This window comes from Phaenicophaeus curvirostris, chromosome 3, assembly GCF_032191515.1.
Source record: "Phaenicophaeus curvirostris isolate KB17595 chromosome 3, BPBGC_Pcur_1.0, whole genome shotgun sequence".
Classification (NCBI taxonomy): Eukaryota; Metazoa; Chordata; class Aves; order Cuculiformes; family Cuculidae; genus Phaenicophaeus; species Phaenicophaeus curvirostris.
This window is the reverse complement of record NC_091394.1, coordinates 75958093-75979684: the sequence shown is the minus strand read 5'-3', so window position 1 is coordinate 75979684 and position 21592 is coordinate 75958093. Positions and strand designations below refer to the sequence as shown.

Sequence of the window (21592 nt, the reverse complement as noted above, 5' to 3'; positions counted from 1 at the left end):
AGGGCGCGCCAGGAGGGGGACTACAAAAGACTACATTTCCCAGAACACCCTGCGGGAAGGAGAGGCCAGTCGGCGGCGTGGTGCGACCACGCCCCCTCGCCAAGGACTACATTTCCTAGGGTGCCCCGCGCGAAGGCGCTGAGGAGAGATTGAAGTGGAGTTGGTGGCGATGGCTTCCCTCGTGAAGAAAATAATCAGCGGCGCTAAGACTCCCCCTGCGCTGGGCCCCTACAGGTATGCGTGACAGGGGCGGGGGTGCTGCTGGAAGAAGCAGGGCTGAGCGGGAGCTGGTTTTGCAGGTAGGGTTTCGAGGAGGTCTGTGGGGCCGCTCTGTGGGGCCGCTCTGTGGGGCCGCTCTGTGGGGCCGCTCTGTGGGGCCGCTCTGTGGGGCCGCTCTGTGGGGCCGCTCTGTGGGGCCGCTCTGTGGGTGCTGTGGCGAGGGGGGCAGAGCGGGGGCTTCTGCAGCACCAGCGCGTCTTCAGCCTGGCAAGCTTCAGCCTGGCAAGCTTCAGCCTGGCAAGCTTCAGCCTGGCCAGGAATCGTTAGACCTTTGAGATCATGAACTCCAACCGTACCTGCCCACTACTAAATCATGGCTCCAGGCACCTCAACTAGCCGGCTTTTAAATACCTCCAGGGATGATGACCCAACCACCTCCCTGAGCAGCCTCTGCCAGTGCTTGAGAACCCTTTCTGTGAAGAAGTTTTTCCTAATGTCCGATCTAAGTTGCCCCTGACACAGCTTGAGGCCGTTCCTTCTGGTCTATTGCCTATCACCTGAGAGAAGAGACCAGCATCCACCTCTCTGCAACCTCCTTTTAGGCAGTTGTAGAGAGCAATAAAGACTCCCCTCAGCCTCTTCTTCTCCAGGCCAAACAACCCCTGTTCCCTCAGCTGCTTCTCATGAGACTTATTTTCCAGCCTCTTCACCAGTCTCGTTGCTCTTCTCTGGACGTGCTCCAGAGCCTCAATGTCTTTCTTATAGTGAGGGGCCCAAAACGGAACACAGTACTCAAGTTGTGGCCTCACCAGTGCAGAATACAAGGGAGAATGACTTCCCTGGTCCTGCTGGCCACCCTGTTTTTTATACAAATCGAGGGGTGTCTGGATTATCATTGGTTAGGTTTTAAAATTTCTCTCAGAAAATCAGTTTGGGAAACTGATTCTGAAATTGGTAATAAGGAGTGAATGAAAACAAAACAAAAAAAAAACCAAGAGAGAGGCCAATTCCTCTTGAGGGAAAAAAAAGTATTGCCTAGAAAAAAGCACGTTGCAAAGGCAAGTTAGTAGTGAATTTGGACTCTGGAGGATGAACAGTGAAGGCAGAGCCCTACCCAGGATGTCCTTTGGCAGCCAAAGAGTTTCCTGCGTGGGAACTGCAAACGTTTAATTGTTTTGAATGTGACTGCCAGCAGGCTGTAAGTGCTTTCAGTCTAAAATCTAACTGCTATACAAATATAGAAGAGGATGTTCAACATTTTCCCAAGTAAGTTGTTAGTTGTGACAGTTTTGAATATAATTTTAAAACATCCTAATTTTAATTGGAGAAAGGCTTTTCCCTGCTCTGTGGATGTAGAAAAAATGTTTAATAATTATGCTAGATTCTTACAGCTAAGGTACTGAGGTATTTTTACTGGAGTGTTTTCTAAGAAGTTTTCATTCTGCATTCAGGCTTTGTTTTCCCGGTATAAACACCAACTCCTCTGGCTTAAACTTTTCCATTTGTTGTATCTTAGTGCCTTCCAGGTGTGTTTTTATCTCCATTACTTTGACACTCAGTTTTCCAAGATGGAGAAATACAAAGTGTAGAAGCAGAGGGGCATGACATGAAGGTTAACTTCTGTAAACAACAGACTGTTGATGGATTGCAGCCAGGAGTCTGGCATAGCTTGTATTAGGAGAACACGGGAAGACAAAGTTCTTCAGTGGCTCACCCCCTCCCCTAACCTGGCCTAGCCTTCAGCAGAGCTCTACCCTTTTGTTGTGGATTAATTGCTCTCCAGCATTTTGTGCTTATTGGTAGTTCTTGCTGAAATACTGTCTATTATGCAGCTTGTTAATTGTATAACTGATTTAACTTCAATAAGTTTATCAATAACTTGGTTTATCAGGTTTCAGTAAACTTGCCAAAGTCAATAGAGCAGAAGTTGCACAAGAAGTACCTGCTACATCGCTGGTGGGGAGTCTAAGCATGGTAACAGAAATGAGGGCTTAATGTGAAATGAAGAATTAGTTGTATGGGCTGCATTCCTGGTTTTGCTACACCCCTTCCATATGCTTTATAGTGACCTATTTTTAATGTATTTTTTTATTTCCTTAACTGCATCTCATTTCGAGTACCTTGAGATAGGTGGGTAGATACCTAAAAACACGAGTGTCTCTGTGTGTATGTATGTATCTATCTATATGATTAATGATGCTAAACCTTTTAAAAAGGCACAGCAGAGATATTTATCTTGTATTAATGATTATTTGTGTAAAGAAGTTCTCATTAACTCTGCAGTCCTTGTCTTTAAAGAGTGTGCTTCTCAACACCAGCTTCTCAACACTATCTCTCTGATGGATTGTGTTCTTTAAAGGTCTTAATGTCCATCCAGTTACATACTTAAGTATATTGAAACCTAAATGACTTTAGGCATTTGCTCAGATCTCTGCTGAAGCAGAGATTAATGAGTAGCTATGATTGACCCTAGTTAAAGGATACCTCTGCAGTTAAAGTGTGATTGGAGTTTGTACAGTCAGATTTCTCTAAGCTTTACTCATACGTTTGACTCCAGTAGAAGTACATCTTTCAGTTGGTAAATTGTTAATAATCTCAGTGAATGGAGGATTCTGTGGGTTAACATACTACGAAAAGGAAGTTAAACAGAGAAGGGGACTCAGTAAGACTGCTTGCAGATCTTGATCTGGCAGTAGTTTCAGAAGGGTTTGGCTTGTTTTTTTTCCCCAGTTATTCATTATTTAGGACTGTCCAAGCAACTTTGTTGGTATGAGTATTTTGTTGTCATTTGTTTTAGAATAAGCAGTGTAAGACAATCTTTATTTTTTGGAGAGCTCATGCCTTCTTGTTGCATGGTTCTCTGTGCTTCAAAGAAAAGCAGAAGTTTGTGGTTTCAGGGTCTGAGTCTTAAACGAAGCAGGATATGGCAGGAAATAAAATAAAATTGATGAAGCATGTATATTTGGTTCTATGTACATTTTCTATCATCAAGACTGAATTGGCTAGAAAACTATTTAAGTCACTGGTTTCTCTTCTTTCTCTTCTTTCTGATTTACTCAAGTTTTGTTAGTTGATGATAGTGAAAATAATCACCACATAAGATATTTTGCCGTATCAGTTATGTTACTGGCAATTTTTTTATTAAATTTCAGGAAAAGGTAGGATGGGGTAAAAGGAGAGATGAGAGGCAATCTGAACTGTGCTGACTGCAATTGTCTTACAGAGTCCATAAATTAGGTTGGTCCCTTGTGAAGTCAATGAATTGAGACCATGAAACTGAGTCAATTTCAGTTAAGAAATGTAATAAAAATGTTCTCTGAAAGGGTCCCTTTCTTTTTTCCATTGATATTAAAGGGAAGCTAACCTCCTAATTTAGGTTCCTAAGTCTGTGTAATGAAAGATGCTTGTTGAACTTTAAAAACAATGCATTTTCTTGTGGAATGAGGAGAAGAAAAAGACTGTGGTGGCACTCCACAACCACTTTCAAAAAAATCTTTCTCCAGTTTCTTGCAAAATGTTTTTAATTACAAGCTGAAAAGAAGTAAATTGTCTCTTGCGTAATGTTTGGTAGGTAGCTTAAATCTTTGTTTTAATCTTTTAATCTTTGTGGTAATTAGAGACATTAATAATTGCCAACTCTGCTTCAGCAAAAACACACCTGACACTTATATTAAAATGTTTTGCAAATAGCTTAAATTCTGCATTCTTGTGAGTTAACCAAGCCAACAGGTCACTCAAGCTGTTGTGCTGACTGGCCAAATTCGTGGCTCTGGAGCAATGCTGCCAGAAAACTAGCTGTAACTCATTATCATGGTGCCTGTTTGAGATGAAAAATGTTAAATTTTTCAAATCAGCCCTCTTAGGATTTTTTTTTTTCCTTTATTGCTCTGCAGCTGAGATGCAGATGAAAGATATTGTTTACTTTTCAAACTGGAATGGAATATTTATCTAGACAGGTGCAAAAAGTGTGTTTATTTACTCTGCTGCTCCTCCGCTATCTGTGATAGGGAAGCTGTGTAGTTTCGTTTAGTGCTGTGTTACTGCACTCATACCTTGTGCCTTTGAGAAACAGGGTTTATTTCCTCAAAAAACAGAGCTATGTGCTTCCATATGTGGTCTAATCCCAGCTCTTAAAAAAACATAAGCAGACTGTGTTTACATAACCTCAGTCATCTATCTTTTTGAGATATTATAAACTACTGAAGAAAATGTGAACTGTGCTTTCAGATATTTAAATGTTTTGATGGAGAAACATTAAACCTAAACCAAAACTTGTGTTTTCAGCCAAGCAGTGCTGGTAGACCGGACAATGTACATTGCAGGACAGATAGGCGTAGAACCTTCCACTGGGCAGCTTGTTTCTGGAGGGGCCAAGGAAGAAGCTAAGCAGGTAAGATGTCTTCTAGCGATGAACTCTTAATGGAATTGGCGTATGCTTAGTTAAAGATGGACATGAAAAATTGAAGGGACCTAGAGAGCATGTTTCCTGTCCTTGAAGGTGAAGGAAAGCAGGAGGAAGTAATTCCATCCTAACCCTGTCATTTTCCACTCAAACAACTTGGAGATCAGGGAGGAATCTGTATCTCATGTAGAAAAGCAGGAAAGAATCAGTGTTTGTAACGAAGTTCGGACCCCAATAAAAACCCTGGCTTAACCCAGGGAAAGAGTTGTTCCCCCAGCAGCAAAGAGGTTGTCTGAGGTAATAGGATGAGATGGAGCTGTATTATGCATTTACATCTCGTGAATTGATGGTTTAATATTTGTGGTTTAATAAAAGCTTCCTCTTATTAATTTCTGACTTTGTTTACCCACTTAGGACAGTTAGAGATTTGCTGGGTGAAATTATAGTATAAAATGTATGTAGCCAAGTTACAACCTGTATTTGTTACCTAAATAAATCCCAGCTGATAGGTAAAAGATTTTTGTCTCATTCTTCATTAGGCTCTAAAAAACATGGGAGAAATACTGAAAGCTGCAGGCTGTGACTATGGCAATGGTAAGCGCTGCTGTGATGGTGGCAAACAAGTGGTTGCTTTTACCTGGATTTGAAAAAAAAAAAAAAAAGTACTAAATGTTCAATTGTTTTAAATAACTGGGAGAAACAAAAGGAATCATGAATCTGGGTAAAAAAAAAAATAAAAAAAAGAAATCAATGGGGAAGCCTGTGATGGGTATCAATGGAACTCTGCCTTTCACCAGAAGTTTCTGCCTATGGTACTAATATTTTAACTCTTACTGGGGAAGCTCTGATATAGAGAGAGCTGCAACTGACTACAGGCATTGTAAGCATCTTGAGCTTTGATCTAGGTGAAAGCAATTTTGTATCTATAGTGTTAATATTCTAGGCACCTAGAGACCTCCTCCCCAAATAAGTAATCAAACAATGGAGCCAAACTAGGGTTAATTTTGGCTTAGGCAGCCATGAGTGAAAAAATTCCAGCATAGACTACATTTTCAGGCCCTTTTTTGACTTTAGTTGACCTGCTTATCAGTTCTGTGCTTCTTAGATGAATTTGGCTTAGAATGAAATTTAAAATGGATATTTTCAGAGCTGGTCAGGAATGTCTCATTTCTTAAGGTTTTATTATGTTTTAGGTATTCAGATTTTTTAGGTGGTTCTCCAGGTGGTAGCTGTAATGATCTGAGATCATTTACATCTTAAGATAAAGATCTGTTAGCAAAACTTCTCAATGTTTAGAATACTTGAGAGAATGTTATGAAATAAAGGTGAGGTGTTCACTAGAGATTTTCAATTTTTATGTATATGTCGGAGGTCTAAAATAACGGCAGTTATGTAATTTCTAGTTGTGAAGACCACAGTTTTGATGGCAGACATGAAGGACTTCAATGATATTAATGATGTTTACAAACAGTGTAAGTAGATCTTTATTGTCTCTGTTCAACCAGTATGCTTTGTGGAGCCAATTCTAGACACAGTAACTGAAGTGTTTTGAGGACTTGGATGATGCAGTTCCAGATTGTTTGAGGTTCCAGTAGAAATTTACATTTAAAAAAAACAACTTGCAAACACTAGATCAACCACAGCACAATTTCTTGTCCTACCACCACACTAACTCACTGTCATGTGAAGAACATCTCCTGTTATCCCTGCAGGTTGATCTTCCATGCCTCTTTATCTTGATAGATGCTCTGTGATTCTGCTCTACGCAGTCTTCAAATACTTTCGGATTTTGTATCGCCATTTCTTTAAAGTCTGTTTGTATTTTTGTAATGATTTGTGGCTTATTGTTACAGGACAGGGCTTTTTTTTTATGTAAGTATGAACCTCACGGTTCCTCTTAAGAATAAAAACATAGTAATGCTTGTTTAACTAAACAATAAAGACTGGAATGGGTGATTCCAATGAGCTGTATTATGCAGAAGAATTTGCGAGAGTATGTACATAAGTTCCTTATTTATAAAGGTTTGGGTTTTAATTAGATAGCAACATTTGGTCTTGAGTGAAGTTTTATTGATGAGCTATCAGTAGTGTTCAGCATGTCAAAGTGGAATTATGGGCATTTCAACAAGGTAAAAGTAGACCAGCTGGATACTTAGGTTACTTGTTGCCTCCAACCTGTAGTTCAACAAAGCAGTTCTTACTGTTCTTTGCTTGCGAGTTATTATCATGCGTGGTCAGTGCAGGACCCCGAGATCCACATTTCTGAGCGTAATGTTAACTCTCACTAGTAAAACTTGACTACTTCTAAAGAATTTGCATAATTAAAAGTTAGGTTGGACAGGGCTTTGATCAACCTGACCTTGTGAAAATTGTTATTGCCCATGGCAGGGGATGGGTTGGACGAGATAATGTTTAAAGGTCCCCTCCAACCTGAACTACTCTACAATTCTAGAAATGCAGCTCTTATATCTTGACTGATACTCTTTTCCCTGCCTCACCTTCCCCTCGCCTGCCCCCCTCGTTCTTTTAATATCCTTGAGCACCAGGCCTAGTTGGGAATGGATGATTGGGTCAAGGGCCTATTCTTCCTCTGCCTTCATTTGATACAATTAAGACTGGATCCCTCTTGACTTTATGCAAATCTGGGGGCTTTGCTCGTGACTCTTCTGACAGGAGCCTACTTTCCCACTTGCCCTTTCTGTGAAGGAGCCTTCTCCCTAGTCTTTGCACTTGGATAATCATTCTGATTTAATCTTTCAGCTGAGTTGACGTTAAGGCTATGCAGTGTCGGCAGAGTGCAAGATATCACTGGCCACTAGAGTACAACTGTAGCTGCCTTCTTGATCATGATTGATAATTGCTGAGATATTAGGTCAGTGACCAGAAAAAAACCACAAGGGGGAAACGATAGCTGTAAAAGAAAACTATCTTGTAGCCTTGAACCTGAAACCATTCCAATGACTGCATTTTATACAGATGACTTTGAGCTGTGTTTTATCAAGCAAAGTTAAGTTCTTGGTGGATGTTTCTGTTTAAATTACAGTTTTCAAGACAAATTTCCCAGCCAGAGCGGCCTATCAGGTTGCTGCTTTGCCAAAGGTAAGTGTCTTTTCTGCCTACAGAAAAAAATTAATTCTGAAACTCTTTACTTCTGAAGTATTATGACAGCTTTTCTTATTCTGTAATGGCTTCAATTGCAATTATTTTAATGAAGAATCCTAAGAATTTAGTTTTTGTTTCCAAGTACACTAGTCTTCCCACACACAAGAGATCTGAAAATAGGAGACACATATCTGTATGGTGGAATATATGGCTACAACACTAGAAATAAGAGGCTATGACACTGAAAGATGAGGAAAGTGAATTTTAAATATTATTTACCATTGCTAAATTAGTAATACAACTGTCAGAAGTATAATCTCCCTCAAATGGTACTCTGTTCTTTCAAGTTTGTGTTGCATGTCCAATTGTTTCATAAAACTTATACATTCAACTCCTAATACTTTCCTTCGTTGTTTTCTCACAGGGTGCCCGAGTTGAGATTGAAGCTATTGCCATTCAAGGACTCCTCCAAGATGTTTCAGCCTCGCTATAAGTAGAGACTGAATATCTTACAACAGCAGTTTTAGATTTAAACTTCTCCTTTACATCTAATTCCTACAGTTGACTATCAGAAGTCACATACAGTTGAAATCACTAAATTTACCAAGGAAAGGTGCCTTCTTCTGGATTGTGGCCTTGGATTCTCTAAAATACAAGCTTAATGAGTTTTCTGCAGGCCAACCCTGACTCTCCAGGAGTCCTGCTAACATCAGCTGAGCTTGGTTGCAGGACAGGGCCCTTACTTTGTGATGGATATTCAGGTATTGAAATATGAGTTTGGGTCAATGTATGACAGTTAGACTATGGGTGATTTGGACATGGAAAACTGTAATGATTTGTAATAGTAGCTTTTTGTAATGATTTTAAATAAGAACAAATGACAGAAATGGGAAAACGGAACACTTGAATTGCTTAGCAGGTGTCTTCACTTTTGTGTTTTGGGAGATTTTGCTGTATTTTTTCTGATCCATCTTGAACTTTCTTTACAGAATAGATTACTGTTGGGTTTTACTTTTTTTTTTTTTAATATGGAAACAGTGGCTTAAGAAAGATTATGTTAATTTCAGAAAGAAGAAAATCATGCTTTTCTGAATTAAAGTCTTGAATATACATTGCCTGTAAATTAATCTCTGCCTATAACCTTTTCCATAACCTTTTTCTTAGCAATTCGACTTTGGCTATCTTTTGATTTAAAACAAAACAAACCACTCAGAAAAAAATCTGTTTAAAGAGAATAAATTATAATTGCATCTGTAAAGCTGTGCTTGTCTATTCTGAGAACAAACTTTTCTTATCCTGATTATGTTTTGATACTCCATTACAAAACAGCCTCTGTCTTGCTTTTTCAGTAAGAAATAATTAAACCCAAAATAATAGGTTTATCATCTGTCTCCTAATAGCTAAGGATGAAAATAATCCTGCAAGACAGGAAGCTTTCAGCTACCATGGCATTACAGTTCTTGGCATTTTTCTCTCTGCCGTTAAGACCAGAAGCATCTGCTTTAATGGGGTGATTGGGCAATATTGAGAAGTCAGACTGGTGATTCTAATAAGTTATCATCCCTCTGCATTTAACTTCTAAACAAGTAGAAATGGATGTGGTGTTTTAAGGAACTATTTTGAAAATCAGCTATCTTGTGGTAGAGTTGATTCCCTGTCTTCCCCACAGCCATATGACTAAGCACAGTATTGGTTTATTTGGGGGGAAATGACCAGAAATACTTTTCTGTTGTCTGTCCGCCTCAATGTCTTTGTTTTGCTCTTTTCTGTGAAGATGGCAATCCAGGTGGGTATGGGATGCTACTGTTCCTGTATCTTCATTTTCTTTGTGTAGGACGTGAAAATAGCAACACACGGCAGCCTGGAGAATGCACTGCTTCAGTGGCAGAAACCTGTACCTGTTTTCTCAAGTATACGGTGAGAAGCTGCTGTTTGTATGCCAGTGTCATGACTGAGTGCTTCAGAAGCTAATTCTCATCCCATTTCATATGACCAAACTCACTCAATTTTGATAAGCCATAAAAGCAGCCATTATGCAAGGAGAGGCCGTAACACTGGTTTGCTACAGGTTGAGACATAGTACTGTGGGTTCACCTGCCCAACAACTCAAATCCAATCTTCAGTTCCTCTGTGTATCATTTGTCTTCTGTGTATAATTCCTACTCATGATCATCTCGCATACTTTTAATTGGTTCATGATTTTCATGTGGTAAGCACACAAGAAAAAAGTCAATCTGCCAGCACTCTGGCATCTGCCTTTGCATGGCACGTGCAGCTATTGCCTGTCTGAAAATCCCCCTGGATTCAATACCACAAACACTTTGTGCGAATAATCTTCCATTTTTGGATGAACTCTTAAGTGCCTCACTTGTGGTTTCTTACCTTCCTGCTTATCAGCTACACTTTCCAGCTCCTGTTACTTCAGTTGTCCTATTGTAGTAACTGTATTTTGTGTTTTTCATGCATTCCTGGTGTCACATTAGCATATACCAGAAGGGCAGTTGTATCACCCTATTTACCCCTTCTGGATATGTTGCAAAGTGGCCATTTCTCCTACTTTTTACTGAGCTTATAAATTGTATCTTTACAATGAGGATGTCACAGCAAGTATATACAGATGTAGGGTTATTTTTTTTACAGCATCATCTTGTTTTTGCTTGACAAAATGAGAGAGAGTTATTTTCATTAGAAACGAGATAATGCTTTTGGTGTTTTAAACAGTGAACATCCAGGCAGTAACCTTTAAAAACTACCAGACTCTGCATATAAGGTTCCTGCACACTTTATTAGTTTTGGCTTCTGCTGTTGTTCTGTCTCCTTGGCTATACTATTAATGTCTTTCATGTTTTACAGCTCTGATTCAAGAAGCAATCCCACCTAAGAAAACATCAGTCTTGTTACGAAGGAGCTAGTGATAACATGAATATGACTTTTAGGAAACACAGGGGAAACACTGCTTCATTTTGTCAGTTTAAAATAATTAAGAATAATGTAACTGAATGGAGTTATCTTAAAACAGATTCCTAATTACCACACGTTTCTCTGTTACAGCTTTTCTCACGTATGATTACTTTGTTGGAATATATTTCACTTATTTGTAGCAGATTTAGTTAAAGTTCACCTTCAGCAGATTTCAACAGTGTTGAACACAAGCTAAGTTCAGCCTTGTGTAATTGCGGTGGTTATACCTTCTTACCTCTCATGTGAGTCTCCGCTGCCTTATTTGTGCTGTGCTGCTTCTTGCCAACCTTGAACCTAACACTAGATGGCAGTTGTGATATCTTATTAATATTTTTTGTGTACTGACTTTGCTGATGCAAGTCCTTTATGGAATTCCTTTGGATAATTTCACTGGTACAAAGGAGTGTGAAAACCTTTTTGCTTTCTGCAGTAAGGTACAGTCTGAGACTGAAATGTAAGTGAAACACCTGGAGAAATATACATGGTGGATGCAGCTAACAAGAGTCAACACGTTACTTCATTAAAAATGTTTGTATCAGTAAGTAGCTGCCATTCTGCAAAAGGTCAGGAACCGAAATCCACTTTTAGCTCTCCAGTTCTTTAGCTTTTAGCTGGAGACCAGTTGAACAGTTTCTTGAATGGCTCAGATTTAAATGTGTGTTCTTCATGTACAGGGATTCTAGAGCAACTGAAACTCTTACTTAAAGCTATAATATAGCAGTTTTCAACATAAACAATCGGCCTTCCATAGATATGTTTAAAACTTTTATTTTTTTTTAACCAGACATATTTGATTCTGCTTTTTAAAACAAAAAGGCTAAGGCCCATAGTTTTCCTATATGAAAAGCATGTAGCATGGACATCTCTTAAGTCTTAGTTCAGTAAAGTACACAAACAGTTGATAAATCTTGTTTTAACTAAAGGTAAGTTAAACCTAGCTTTTGTTTGCTAGACCAAGCCACTAGCATGCAAAATATGAAGCTGTAATTCAGCTTGTAGGATTCGAATTTCACTGCTTAAAATTTGTTTTAATTACATGTAACTTTAAAAAAAACAAGGCCAAGAAAACAGGTTCTCTATTCTGTAAAGCAATACTTAATTTGCATAGCCTACCAGAAGTTTGTTCTCTGTGGATTAAGCTGTGCAAAAATACAGTTCAGCACCTACTTTATTAGTTCTCTGCTAAAGCACATAACCAAACTTGAACTGCCCTAATCTTCTGCCACAAGCACCTTGATCTTGCTGCAGTTTTTACCTGAGAGCAGTTCCTCACTGAGTAAAAGAGCCAATCCTAGTTGAACAGGTTGCCAAGCATCTCCTGGGATCTTATCACAGCTTCTGTATGTGTCTGCATAGAGCTGACAGGGTGCAAATTTAACCTCTTCTAGGGCTGTGTTTTTTGGTAATTGAAACAAAATTCCTAACCATAACATTCTTGTTGGCTTGGAACTTAAGTTTGCTCTTCAAGTGTTCTGTCCAGCGTTCCCTGTGGCATAGAATGATTACTTCCACCTAAGACTGCATAGCTTTTGATAAACATTTTTGAAGATTGTTTTGTGTTTTGATTATAGTTTTAAAAAAAAAAAGATGCTTAGGTGTATTGCACTACCTCTGGAGGTATATCTTGTGAACACAGATGTTGGAGCATATCCTTTTCTCAGCCTTTAACATGAAGCTTTTTGACGCACAGACCAGTTTCTGCCCCTGGCAACCTCTGTGATGTCTCAGGTTTGCAGACGCAAATAACTGCACATATTTTGGTCCTTTATGCCTAGTATATGCTTTGGTAGCTCACAGACATGAACAACACTAAACCCCAGTGTATTTCTGAAGGTAGGGATGTTCATCATACATCTAGCAGCTACATTGTGATCTTGTGGTAACTTAGGGGATTTAGTGCAGCATCAAGCATATTTTGTGTTTTAGGAAGGGAAAGGAAAATATAGCTTTCATCTGTTGTAATTATAGAATATGTATCGGCTAAAGACCAGTAAAGAGGGCTGATACTGTTGAGTCATTGACTGGCTTATATTCCTCTTGTTTCCACTCGCATTCCTTAATGACCTGAAAAAGTTGAACGGTAGGGAAAGGACGTATGTTGACCTGTCTCCCTTGTTAACAACAGTGGCAGAAAGAGTGACTCTGAGGTGCATAGTTTATCTTGACTCCCTTGTATCTTCACATTTTATTTCCAAGTGCAGCCCCCTCTGTTGCTATTAGTATTGCTGATCTGTCACAGAACTCCTGTTGGCTTATGCTTCAGAATTCTTTAAGATAGGTGGTCAACTGCAACTTGTGATCTAACACATAACTTGCGAGGAGTCAGTGTGTCTCCTCTGCTGATTTTTATTGCATGTACTTGGGGGCAGAGCTGTGCTGGCTCGCAAGAAGAAACCAGCCATGAGATGCAGCTGAAGGCGTAAGTTCTTGGGGCATCGTGGGCCCTGGCTGTGTGCCTGTCCTGGGCCTGTATCACCCTGGGGAGTACACATCCTGCAGTACCTGTCTGCTCTCTCCTCAGCCATCCAAAGTGCAGGGTATGTCATGGAATGATTTTTGTATGCAAACAAAACGTTAGAATTTTTAATTCCAACTTTAAATCCCACAGATTTTTAATAAACCAGCTGCATATTTTAACTTCTCTGTTATAGAAGGTAGGAAAAATAAACCCTAAAACTCTGCAACATCCACCTAGCAAAAAATCTCTTAAAAGAAATACTGCATTTTGATTCTAAAAGTTTATGGTGTTGCCTATAGGAAGTTGACATTAAATGAATCTGACAAGTTTGTAAGAGTGCTGATAAGCAGAAAACTTTAGATTTAGTGATATAGTCAAGGAATATCAGCTTGCACAAAAAGCTGATAGGCCAAGGATATCAGATTATTTAATAAAAACCAAAGTCAGCTGGAGTCAGATTTGCACGTGCAGCACAAAATTTAGCTCTTACAGGAGATTTGTATAACTTGCTGGTGACAGTAAGAATTTAACTAACCTTTTCTCCATATTCTTCCTTATGCCAGAAAATCCTGTAAAGAGAGTCCCCGATAATTTATATAGTCAATTTACAGCATTCACCATCAGAACAAATTTCTGCTATCTGATCCATAATATTAATTATATTCAGGGCATTTTGACAGGAAAATTGTTTGAAAGCTTTGCTAGTCAGCTTCAGCTCCAAAGTGATTATTTAGTATTTTAGAAAATAACCCAGACAGTCCCTGATAGTGCACCTCTCCTGGAGGAGAGCACTACAGGGAAATATAATAGATGAACTCTCCTTTGGGAACAAGCTTTTATGTGTCTCTGGTTAGCAGTCTCCTTTAGAAGTCACAAATGCATATGAAGAGCTACACAGTTAAGGACAGGTTATTAATCATGAATGTTAACAGCTATGAAGTTATTTTTATATTTGAAGTGTGTTAGGATTTATAAGACTAAAACATCCTACTGAAAGAGGACCTCATCTCCCTGTTCTTGCAGAAGTCATCATGTATATTGTACTACTAGCCTTTCAATAACTTTATGTTTAAAAATGGAGCAGCAGACACCCACTTGGGTCCTGGACATTGTACCTTCTACATCTTCCATTTTCTGAAAAGCTATATATATATAGATAGATAGATATCTGCATTTCGTTACAGCCTGGTAAACAAGCACTTAGCTCTTCCAGTCCTTGATGTGCTATGCACTAAAGCAGCTCCATACACTGTAGTCCAGGCACTTGGAGAAATTTCCTGCATACTGCCAAGAAAAAAAAGGAAAATACAGCTATATTCTTTATTCTATATAATGTTGGTTGAAGGTTTCAAAAGTTTGAATTTAGCTATGTAGACCTGGCAAAAGTCCTAATTGGAGATTGAATGGTTATACTGACATTGGAAAATGATCCCACTGTGCTGGATGTGTACAGAAAGCATTCTGTAGCAGGGAGGTTTAAGTTCAGGTACTTCAAACACTTGAAGTCTTGGCAGCTTGACTTCAAAAAAATATATAAAACTTTTTCTGATGCCTCTTGTTCCTGGCTCAATCCATAAAAGTTTTTCTATTTCCCAACCCAATAAAATTAAAAAATATTCATGTGGATAGAAGAGCAGGCCCAAGAAGAGGATGTTCATAGATAAAACTTCTATTCCTTGTTTTTAGCTGTCTCTGAAACACATGGAAAAAAAATAATTTAATAATTAGTTGAGGTTACAGTTTGATATTCAATAAGCCTCTCGGGAATTAAATAAGAAAGTTCCCTGGGAACATCACACCATGAAGGGGGCCTGTGCTCTTCTCCCACCTGTAAGGATGTTCTGTGTGGACCTGAAAGAGCCACAAGCATCCACTGACTCTGCTTTCTCTTCCCCCGTCCCATTAGTAGAGTTATCCTTTTACAGACATTAACATCACCTATGTGAAATCCAGTTACTCTGCAACAGTCTTGCACTCCTCCCCACACTGCTGCATTTTCTCTTTAACTTTTGAAATCACTGCATAATTTCAGTCACATTTGATACAGAGGCAAAGGTCTCATGTACATTAAATTTTGCAGTAATCTTAAATAAGAACAAGAGGCAAAGGGTGTGAATTCAAGTACAATACAAGTACAGGAAATTACATTTTAATATAAGAAAACGTTTTTTTTACTGTAAGGGCAATTGGTTGATTGGAATAGGCTGCCCACAGAGTTTGTGGAGTCTGTCCTTGGGGATGCTCAAAACCCAACTGGACAACTTGTTCCCACTGCCCTTGTGTTGAGTAGTGGGGCTGGACAAGATGATTTCTTGAGGTACCTGCCCACTTCAACTACTCCATCATAACGTATAATTGAGGAACTGCACCCAAGCCATAACACTGTATTTGTTGGCCATCAGCAGCTGAGAAGCTATGGGCCTTGCTGGCTTCTTTACAGCTAAAAGATGGTGCCCAGGGGAATGATTGGCAGAAATCACAGTGTTGGACTGCTCCAGCTCAAGGTGCGTCTTTCCCAGCCAGAAGACCCTGCAAGGATTGGTTTAGAACATGGGATTTTCTTGTAATGAATGGTGGTATTACTGTAAGGCTGGGACGGAATACAAGGAAAGTGGAAATTTTGCAGGGGAATACAGGTGATGGGAGAGAGAGAGATCCAACTACAGTGCCTCTCTGTGACAAGTTTGACAGTTAATTTGCATGAACTTTGCTAATATAATGTGGAAAAAAAATGCCCTTAAGTAGTTTTGAATTCAACACACTTGTGTTATGAGCATTCCCTTTTTCGTAGATGGACCTCAGCTACCTTTAGAGCGGTATTTATTTTGCCCAAGGATCAGCTCATATCCTCCTAGCCATACCCTGTCAGAGACGAGTCTCTGCATGTTTTTGATCTCTATCAAAATAAGAATTTTTCCATTCCCTTTAGCGATCTTGCTTCCCTGCCCAGAATCTTGTTTTAGTTCTTCAATATCCTTTCAAGATGGAAGAATTATTCCCTTATACAACAGCATCCCAGATTTAAATGGCCACTGTTCCATTCCTAACATTGTTTGCTTTCCTTGCCCACAACTGGTATCTGAGCTGTCTGCATCAGTACACTCTTTTCATCTGAAATGTATTATGGACATAGAAACAGGGCTCTTTCTGCTTCCTTACAAGACATTTTGCCACAATATTATCAAGGCAGGTAAGTGATGAAGTCTCTTCAGAAGCAGGATGCTGTCCTTTGAGGTTTCACAGAAGGAAATTAAGTGCTATGCAAAGCTTTATGGCATAAATTTAAAGATCTTGCAAAAGCACAGTTGCCATCAGCCAACAATAGCTTGTCTTCACAGGCCAGCTTAAAAAGTGGCAATATAAAGGTTATCAACTGTTAAATAGATGAAAATTAAAGGGAGGTGAGTGCTTTGTCTTTGATCACTGCTTATCTAACTCTGCTTGAGTAATCACAAGGTCGTAAAGGCAAATATGCCTTGACCATCACCCTGCTGGACTGGCAGGCTGCAGCACTCATGCTGCAAATAACTTTCCTTAATCCTGTAGCACAGGTAGGACATGCTGGCTTGCTGCTGTCAGCTCAAAGGCTGGAGCATGTACTGGCACTGGGAGGGAACCAAAAACCTCTCATCCAAGGTGCAAGTGGTTCATCTGGAAGTCAAGAAAGGTGCTGGTGTAAGACATCTCCCACCCCTCCTGCTGAAGCTGTCCTCTTCTGGATTATAGAAATATTCACTGAGCCCAGAGAGATTTTGAGCATGGCAACATAGGCCAGTAGTTAGGAGGGAGGGGAGAGGGGAAAAGTGGTTTCAGTCATTGCAGGAACATTCACTGGAGGAAGGGAGGAGGTGTCTTCATTGCCTGATCAACCTCTTCCACATTCCAGCAATACCACAGAGTAACCTCTGCCTTCTGGGGCGTGCAGATGCCTTATGTGATGGACTCAAAATATATGACTGGAGGAATCTTAGTGAATGTGGAGGAAGAAGAAATCTTTTTCAGAAAGACTATGATGACAAATTGTGAACATAATTTCTGAGTTTCCTACAGAGACAGTCCTGTCCCCTTGAATTCTCTTCAGTGGTGTGACAGATTTCCAACAGCACTTTATTTGGCCTGTGATCTTTCCTTCCTACCATGTGACTGCATTTGCTGTGCAATGTACTTTCATCCCAGCGCTACAGTGCTGATTTCAGCTGATAAGGAAAACAAGGGATCTGAAATGACTGTCTGGCATAGAATGGAAATCACAAAGCAGCATTAAGGCATTAATGCTTCTCAGGCTCATAAAAACAAGTCTGCAAACACTAATGAGCAAATTAATGACTTTAACATAGAGTTTTATTTTCTAAGACTGCATGTTACAGTCTAGCATTCTCTCCAAAGAGGGATAATTTATCACTGATAAGACTCGTGTATTATGTAAAGATAACCCATGTAAAAAGCATACTTCCAACTGATTGTTTCCAAAACTATCTCTTAACATAAAGAAAAAATATTTATGACTCTCTCTGTTGTGTTAAAATGCAGAAAGCAGCAGCTGTACACCGGCAGAGGATGACATGATGTAGTCATTAAGGACAGCACAGTCTTTCCTGTCTCCTAAACAATAACCCATTGGTCCTTCCCTCCTCTGTCAACATACCTATCTTTGTCACTTCTGCACCATCCACAGCTTCTCCTGTTTCTTCTTCTTTTGTTCCAGGCCCTCCACTTACTATCTCACTGAGCAGCTCAGTTTCCACCTGTTCTCCCGTCTCACCTGGGAACAGTAACCATGGAGATCAAATTAGGATCCATTGAGAAAGGCACCAAGTGCCCCAGCTCCTTTCTGTAAACCCAGCTTTGCTTTGTCAGCTCTCCAATGCCCCTTAACCAAGGTACCCCTGAATAAATCAATAGGGAATAAACAGGATGCTTCCAATCCCTTTTGATCATCCAGCTACATGCATGCCTCATGCCTCTAAAGTTCTCCTGATTCTTTCACAAAATCCCCTTGGTGCAATACACATTGTAAGTACTATTTCTGTCCAAATTCTTTTACCTGGATTATATTTTATATATGTGAAGTTTTAAATGCAATAGGAACAGAAAAGAAATAGAAAACACGGTAACACACCAGTCTGACTGAAATTGTGCTTTCCCTGGGAAGCTGCTACCTAATTAATTTACTTGTAGAGGCACTGGAGAATAAAGAAAAACAAAACAAGTGCTAAGTATCATATGCACCAAAGCATAAAAATGGAAGGTCCTTTCTTCAGCATATGCCTCATAGAAAGAAAATGCACACAAGCTATTAGTTTTAGCTTGAAATAAATAGATGCAAAATTCTTTTTCCCAAAAGCCTGGTTTTCTCCCCCTATAAGCAGCATGAATCACTTGATGGTCAAAGCCCCACAACTGATCATCAGACAAAAGATCAGTGGTAAATGTTTTCCCATGAACATGAAGTCGTCCTTCAGTGTTCAGGGCATTGTGCTCTGCCTTCAACAACATGCCCTAAATCTTAGAAAGGACAATTAATGAAACAAGTTTCAAGCTTGGCACGACTGTTTTACAGGTGAGCATCCGGTCATTTACTGCTTGAATGAAATGAGACTTTATTCCAAAGGATGGATGTGCATTTTATGTAGGAGAAACTTCATCATTCTTTTGTGAAGAGATTGAGGAGAGGACAAGCCAATTCCCATGCCTAGCTACTGGGATGCAAGGAGTCAGATTTATAGAGACACGCAGAGGAAAGCCACTGGGTTAGGGGTAGTGCATGCAGTTGGCTCTGGGCTTCACACAGATCAGTTTTTCCCCTGCATCTTGCACTTCTTTGAGGCAAATGTGGAGTGAGCAAGGGTGCTGCTACCACATTTCCGTGCAGAGAAATGTCTCACACGCTTCACCTGCCTATTCCCTGAAGAAATGCTCCCGTAGGAAGTATCGGATTCCTCTGTGAGCTGCTTTGTACCAATTAGGAGAAATCTAATTCCTCCTGTGAAGTGTTCAACTTCTGCATGTGCAGTCCATGGGAGATACACGTCCTCTGGACACTAACCCAAAGATGAGCATAGTCTGCAATCTCTGGTGATGAGCACGCCTCCCGGTGAAGGCCTCTCTCCCAGCACATGGAAATACCTGCCATCTCAAACACTACTGCTTTTTCATGCAGCCTTTCTCCCCAGCTAGTCAGCTTCAAAAATTTTTTGAAAGTCCAGCCCTCTGTCCCTTAACTGCTATTTCTGTTCTGCTTCTGTGGTAGCCAAGCTTCTAGGACATACTGGATATGCCAAGGGTGCATCAAAAAGATGCTTTTTCTTCTACATCTAGACATGAACCCTCCAAATTCATCTGCACAGGGACAGTTGCTTTAAAATTAATACATGTAACTAAGTAATAAAGCCTTGGTCTCTGTAAACGTTAAGGAATGTGTCTGAGCTACACAGAAACACTACATTTTAAATGAGGGGAATGGTGGGGCATTTTTCCTGCTAAGAACCAGAAGTACATGAAATGAAATAGCAGAGATAATGACTGGAAATGCTGATTAAATATATCACAGCTTGCACTTCTGAATCTGAGTCTTCCCTGGCCATGTGCTTCTATGCTCCACGTTGTACAGACTCCCCATACCAAATTCTGACCCCAGAAGCTCATGCGAGGCTCTCAGGAAAGTCGAGTCCCATGCACAAGCTTCTGAAGGCAGAATTTGGTCTTCTACATTTATGAAAGCACAAATATTACCCTCAATGAGGTGGTCCTCCTCAGTAGTATGTACTTTCTCGATGGCTTCCACCACAGAGCTGTCACTGCCCTCTACCTGCCCACTGTCCTCTGCTGGTCCTGGCGATGGTGACCCAGCATCTTCTGGCACTGGTGCTGAAGGCCCATTCCTCTCTTCTTGCCACACAGATGGCAGCTCAGAGCTCTCCTCCACTTCTGCAGGTAGGGGCTCGGTTCCCTCTGGCTCCTCTCTTTTAATGACTGAATTGATCTTGCCGTCTATGGCCAGCATCACAGCTTCCTCTCCTGGCAGATGCTTGCCTGGGTTTGTCTCCTCAGAAGCAAGTATCTCATCCTCCACTGGGTCCAACTGTGTTTGGTCAGCTATGGTTTCATGATCATCTGCAGTCGGGGTGTTTTCACCTGATGATGCTTTTAGTTAGAGCAGAGCAAGGAAACAAAAAAAGAGAATTGCAGATAGTTGATGAGTGGCCACGTAAGCTAGATCAGAACTAGACCCATGGGGGACCGTACAAGCACTACCTATAAAAAAGCTCCCACCTGGCTATGGACAATACTCCTTCACAGATCTGCTGCTCTTACACATATCCAGTAGAGGATGGTTCTGCTGTTAGATAACAGTTTGACTTGATGCATATCATATATATTTACATGAAGAGAGCTGACCTGTTTACAGGTTAATATCCTATTACATTTTGCCTTATGGATCTGAAGCATGCAGAGGGTTTGCCGGTGACAGGATGTTATGCAAGGAAGCACCTTTTCCTGCCCAAACCAGGCACAGAATCAACATGCCGAGTGGGAGGGAACTGCTGCCCTGGGCGGCACATGGAAAACCTCCAGAGGTACCTCCAGGTGGGCTGAACGAAGAGCACCAAAAACTTTCTCGTCCCAGAGGGTGAGCAGAGCCTGTTTCTTAAAGCAAAAAACAGTTTGTCTGTTTTTAAATACTAAACTACCATTCATAGTATGCTTTCTCTAATAAAACATTCAACAACAGGAAGCCTAAACTAATTGAAATTTCTACTTCTTTCGTCTGTCATCAACTTATTGGCTAAGTGAAGCAATGGGCCTTTTCGGCAGACAACATTTATGAATAAAGAAATGGCAAACTCACTCTGACAGGTATTTAAGGATAAATGTTGAAGACTCAAAATGAGCTATACCTACCTATTAGACTGACTTAAAAACTTTCTGATTAAATTCAGTTTGACAAGAGCTTGTACTTAACCTGCTCTGATGGAATGTCAAGATGAAAATCCTGGGGAATTCATGCATGAAATCTGTTTATAGAATAATCTGAACAAGTTGTATGTTATGAGAAAATGATGATTGCAGTATCATGTCAAAGCCAGTGAGCAAAATGATATGATACTTCATACACACATAGATGAACAGTGGAAAAAAATGTAATACATCCTGCTTTTAAAACAGCTGCTTGAATGCTGCTGCTCATAAGGTAACTTCACAGTTCTTTCAAGGCATTCAAGCAAAACACCTCCCCAGCAAGTGTCATCTAGTTAGCATGTGCCTACAGACACAAGGACGGCTAAGCCAGGAGAAGAGCAGGAACAGGTAATATGGAGTGTCAAGACAGACAGAAAGCAACTTTGACTACAGGACACAAAAACTCATTTGTCCTGGGAACTGAAACCATCAATGGTCCAATCAGCCCCTCCAAATCCACAGCCAGCACCCCTGGCAGGAACGGGGGCAGC

At 40.2% G+C, this 21592-nt stretch overlaps 1 protein-coding gene and 1 long non-coding RNA gene across 2 annotated transcripts; one reads left to right on the top strand and one right to left on the bottom strand.

The window, feature by feature from the left end:
• Nucleotides 1–126: 126 nt before the first annotated feature.
• RIDA (reactive intermediate imine deaminase A homolog) lies at nucleotides 127–8981 on the top strand. Its single transcript, XM_069854411.1, has 6 exons — nucleotides 127–234; nucleotides 4504–4609; nucleotides 5161–5215; nucleotides 6025–6093; nucleotides 7665–7720; nucleotides 8148–8981. Exons 1-6 carry the CDS (start codon nucleotides 170–172, stop codon nucleotides 8214–8216), a joined length of 420 nt encoding a protein of 139 aa, XP_069710512.1. The 5' UTR covers nucleotides 127–169; the 3' UTR covers nucleotides 8217–8981.
• Nucleotides 8982–14672: 5691 nt separating this feature from the next.
• On the bottom strand, nucleotides 14673–20013 carry LOC138719291 (uncharacterized). The gene is made up of 3 exons (XR_011337199.1): nucleotides 19875–20013; nucleotides 17788–17904; nucleotides 14673–14834 (listed from the first exon to the last, which is right to left on the bottom strand). It is a non-coding gene; the product is annotated as an uncharacterized lncRNA (long non-coding RNA).
• Nucleotides 20014–21592: the final 1579 nt, after the last annotated feature.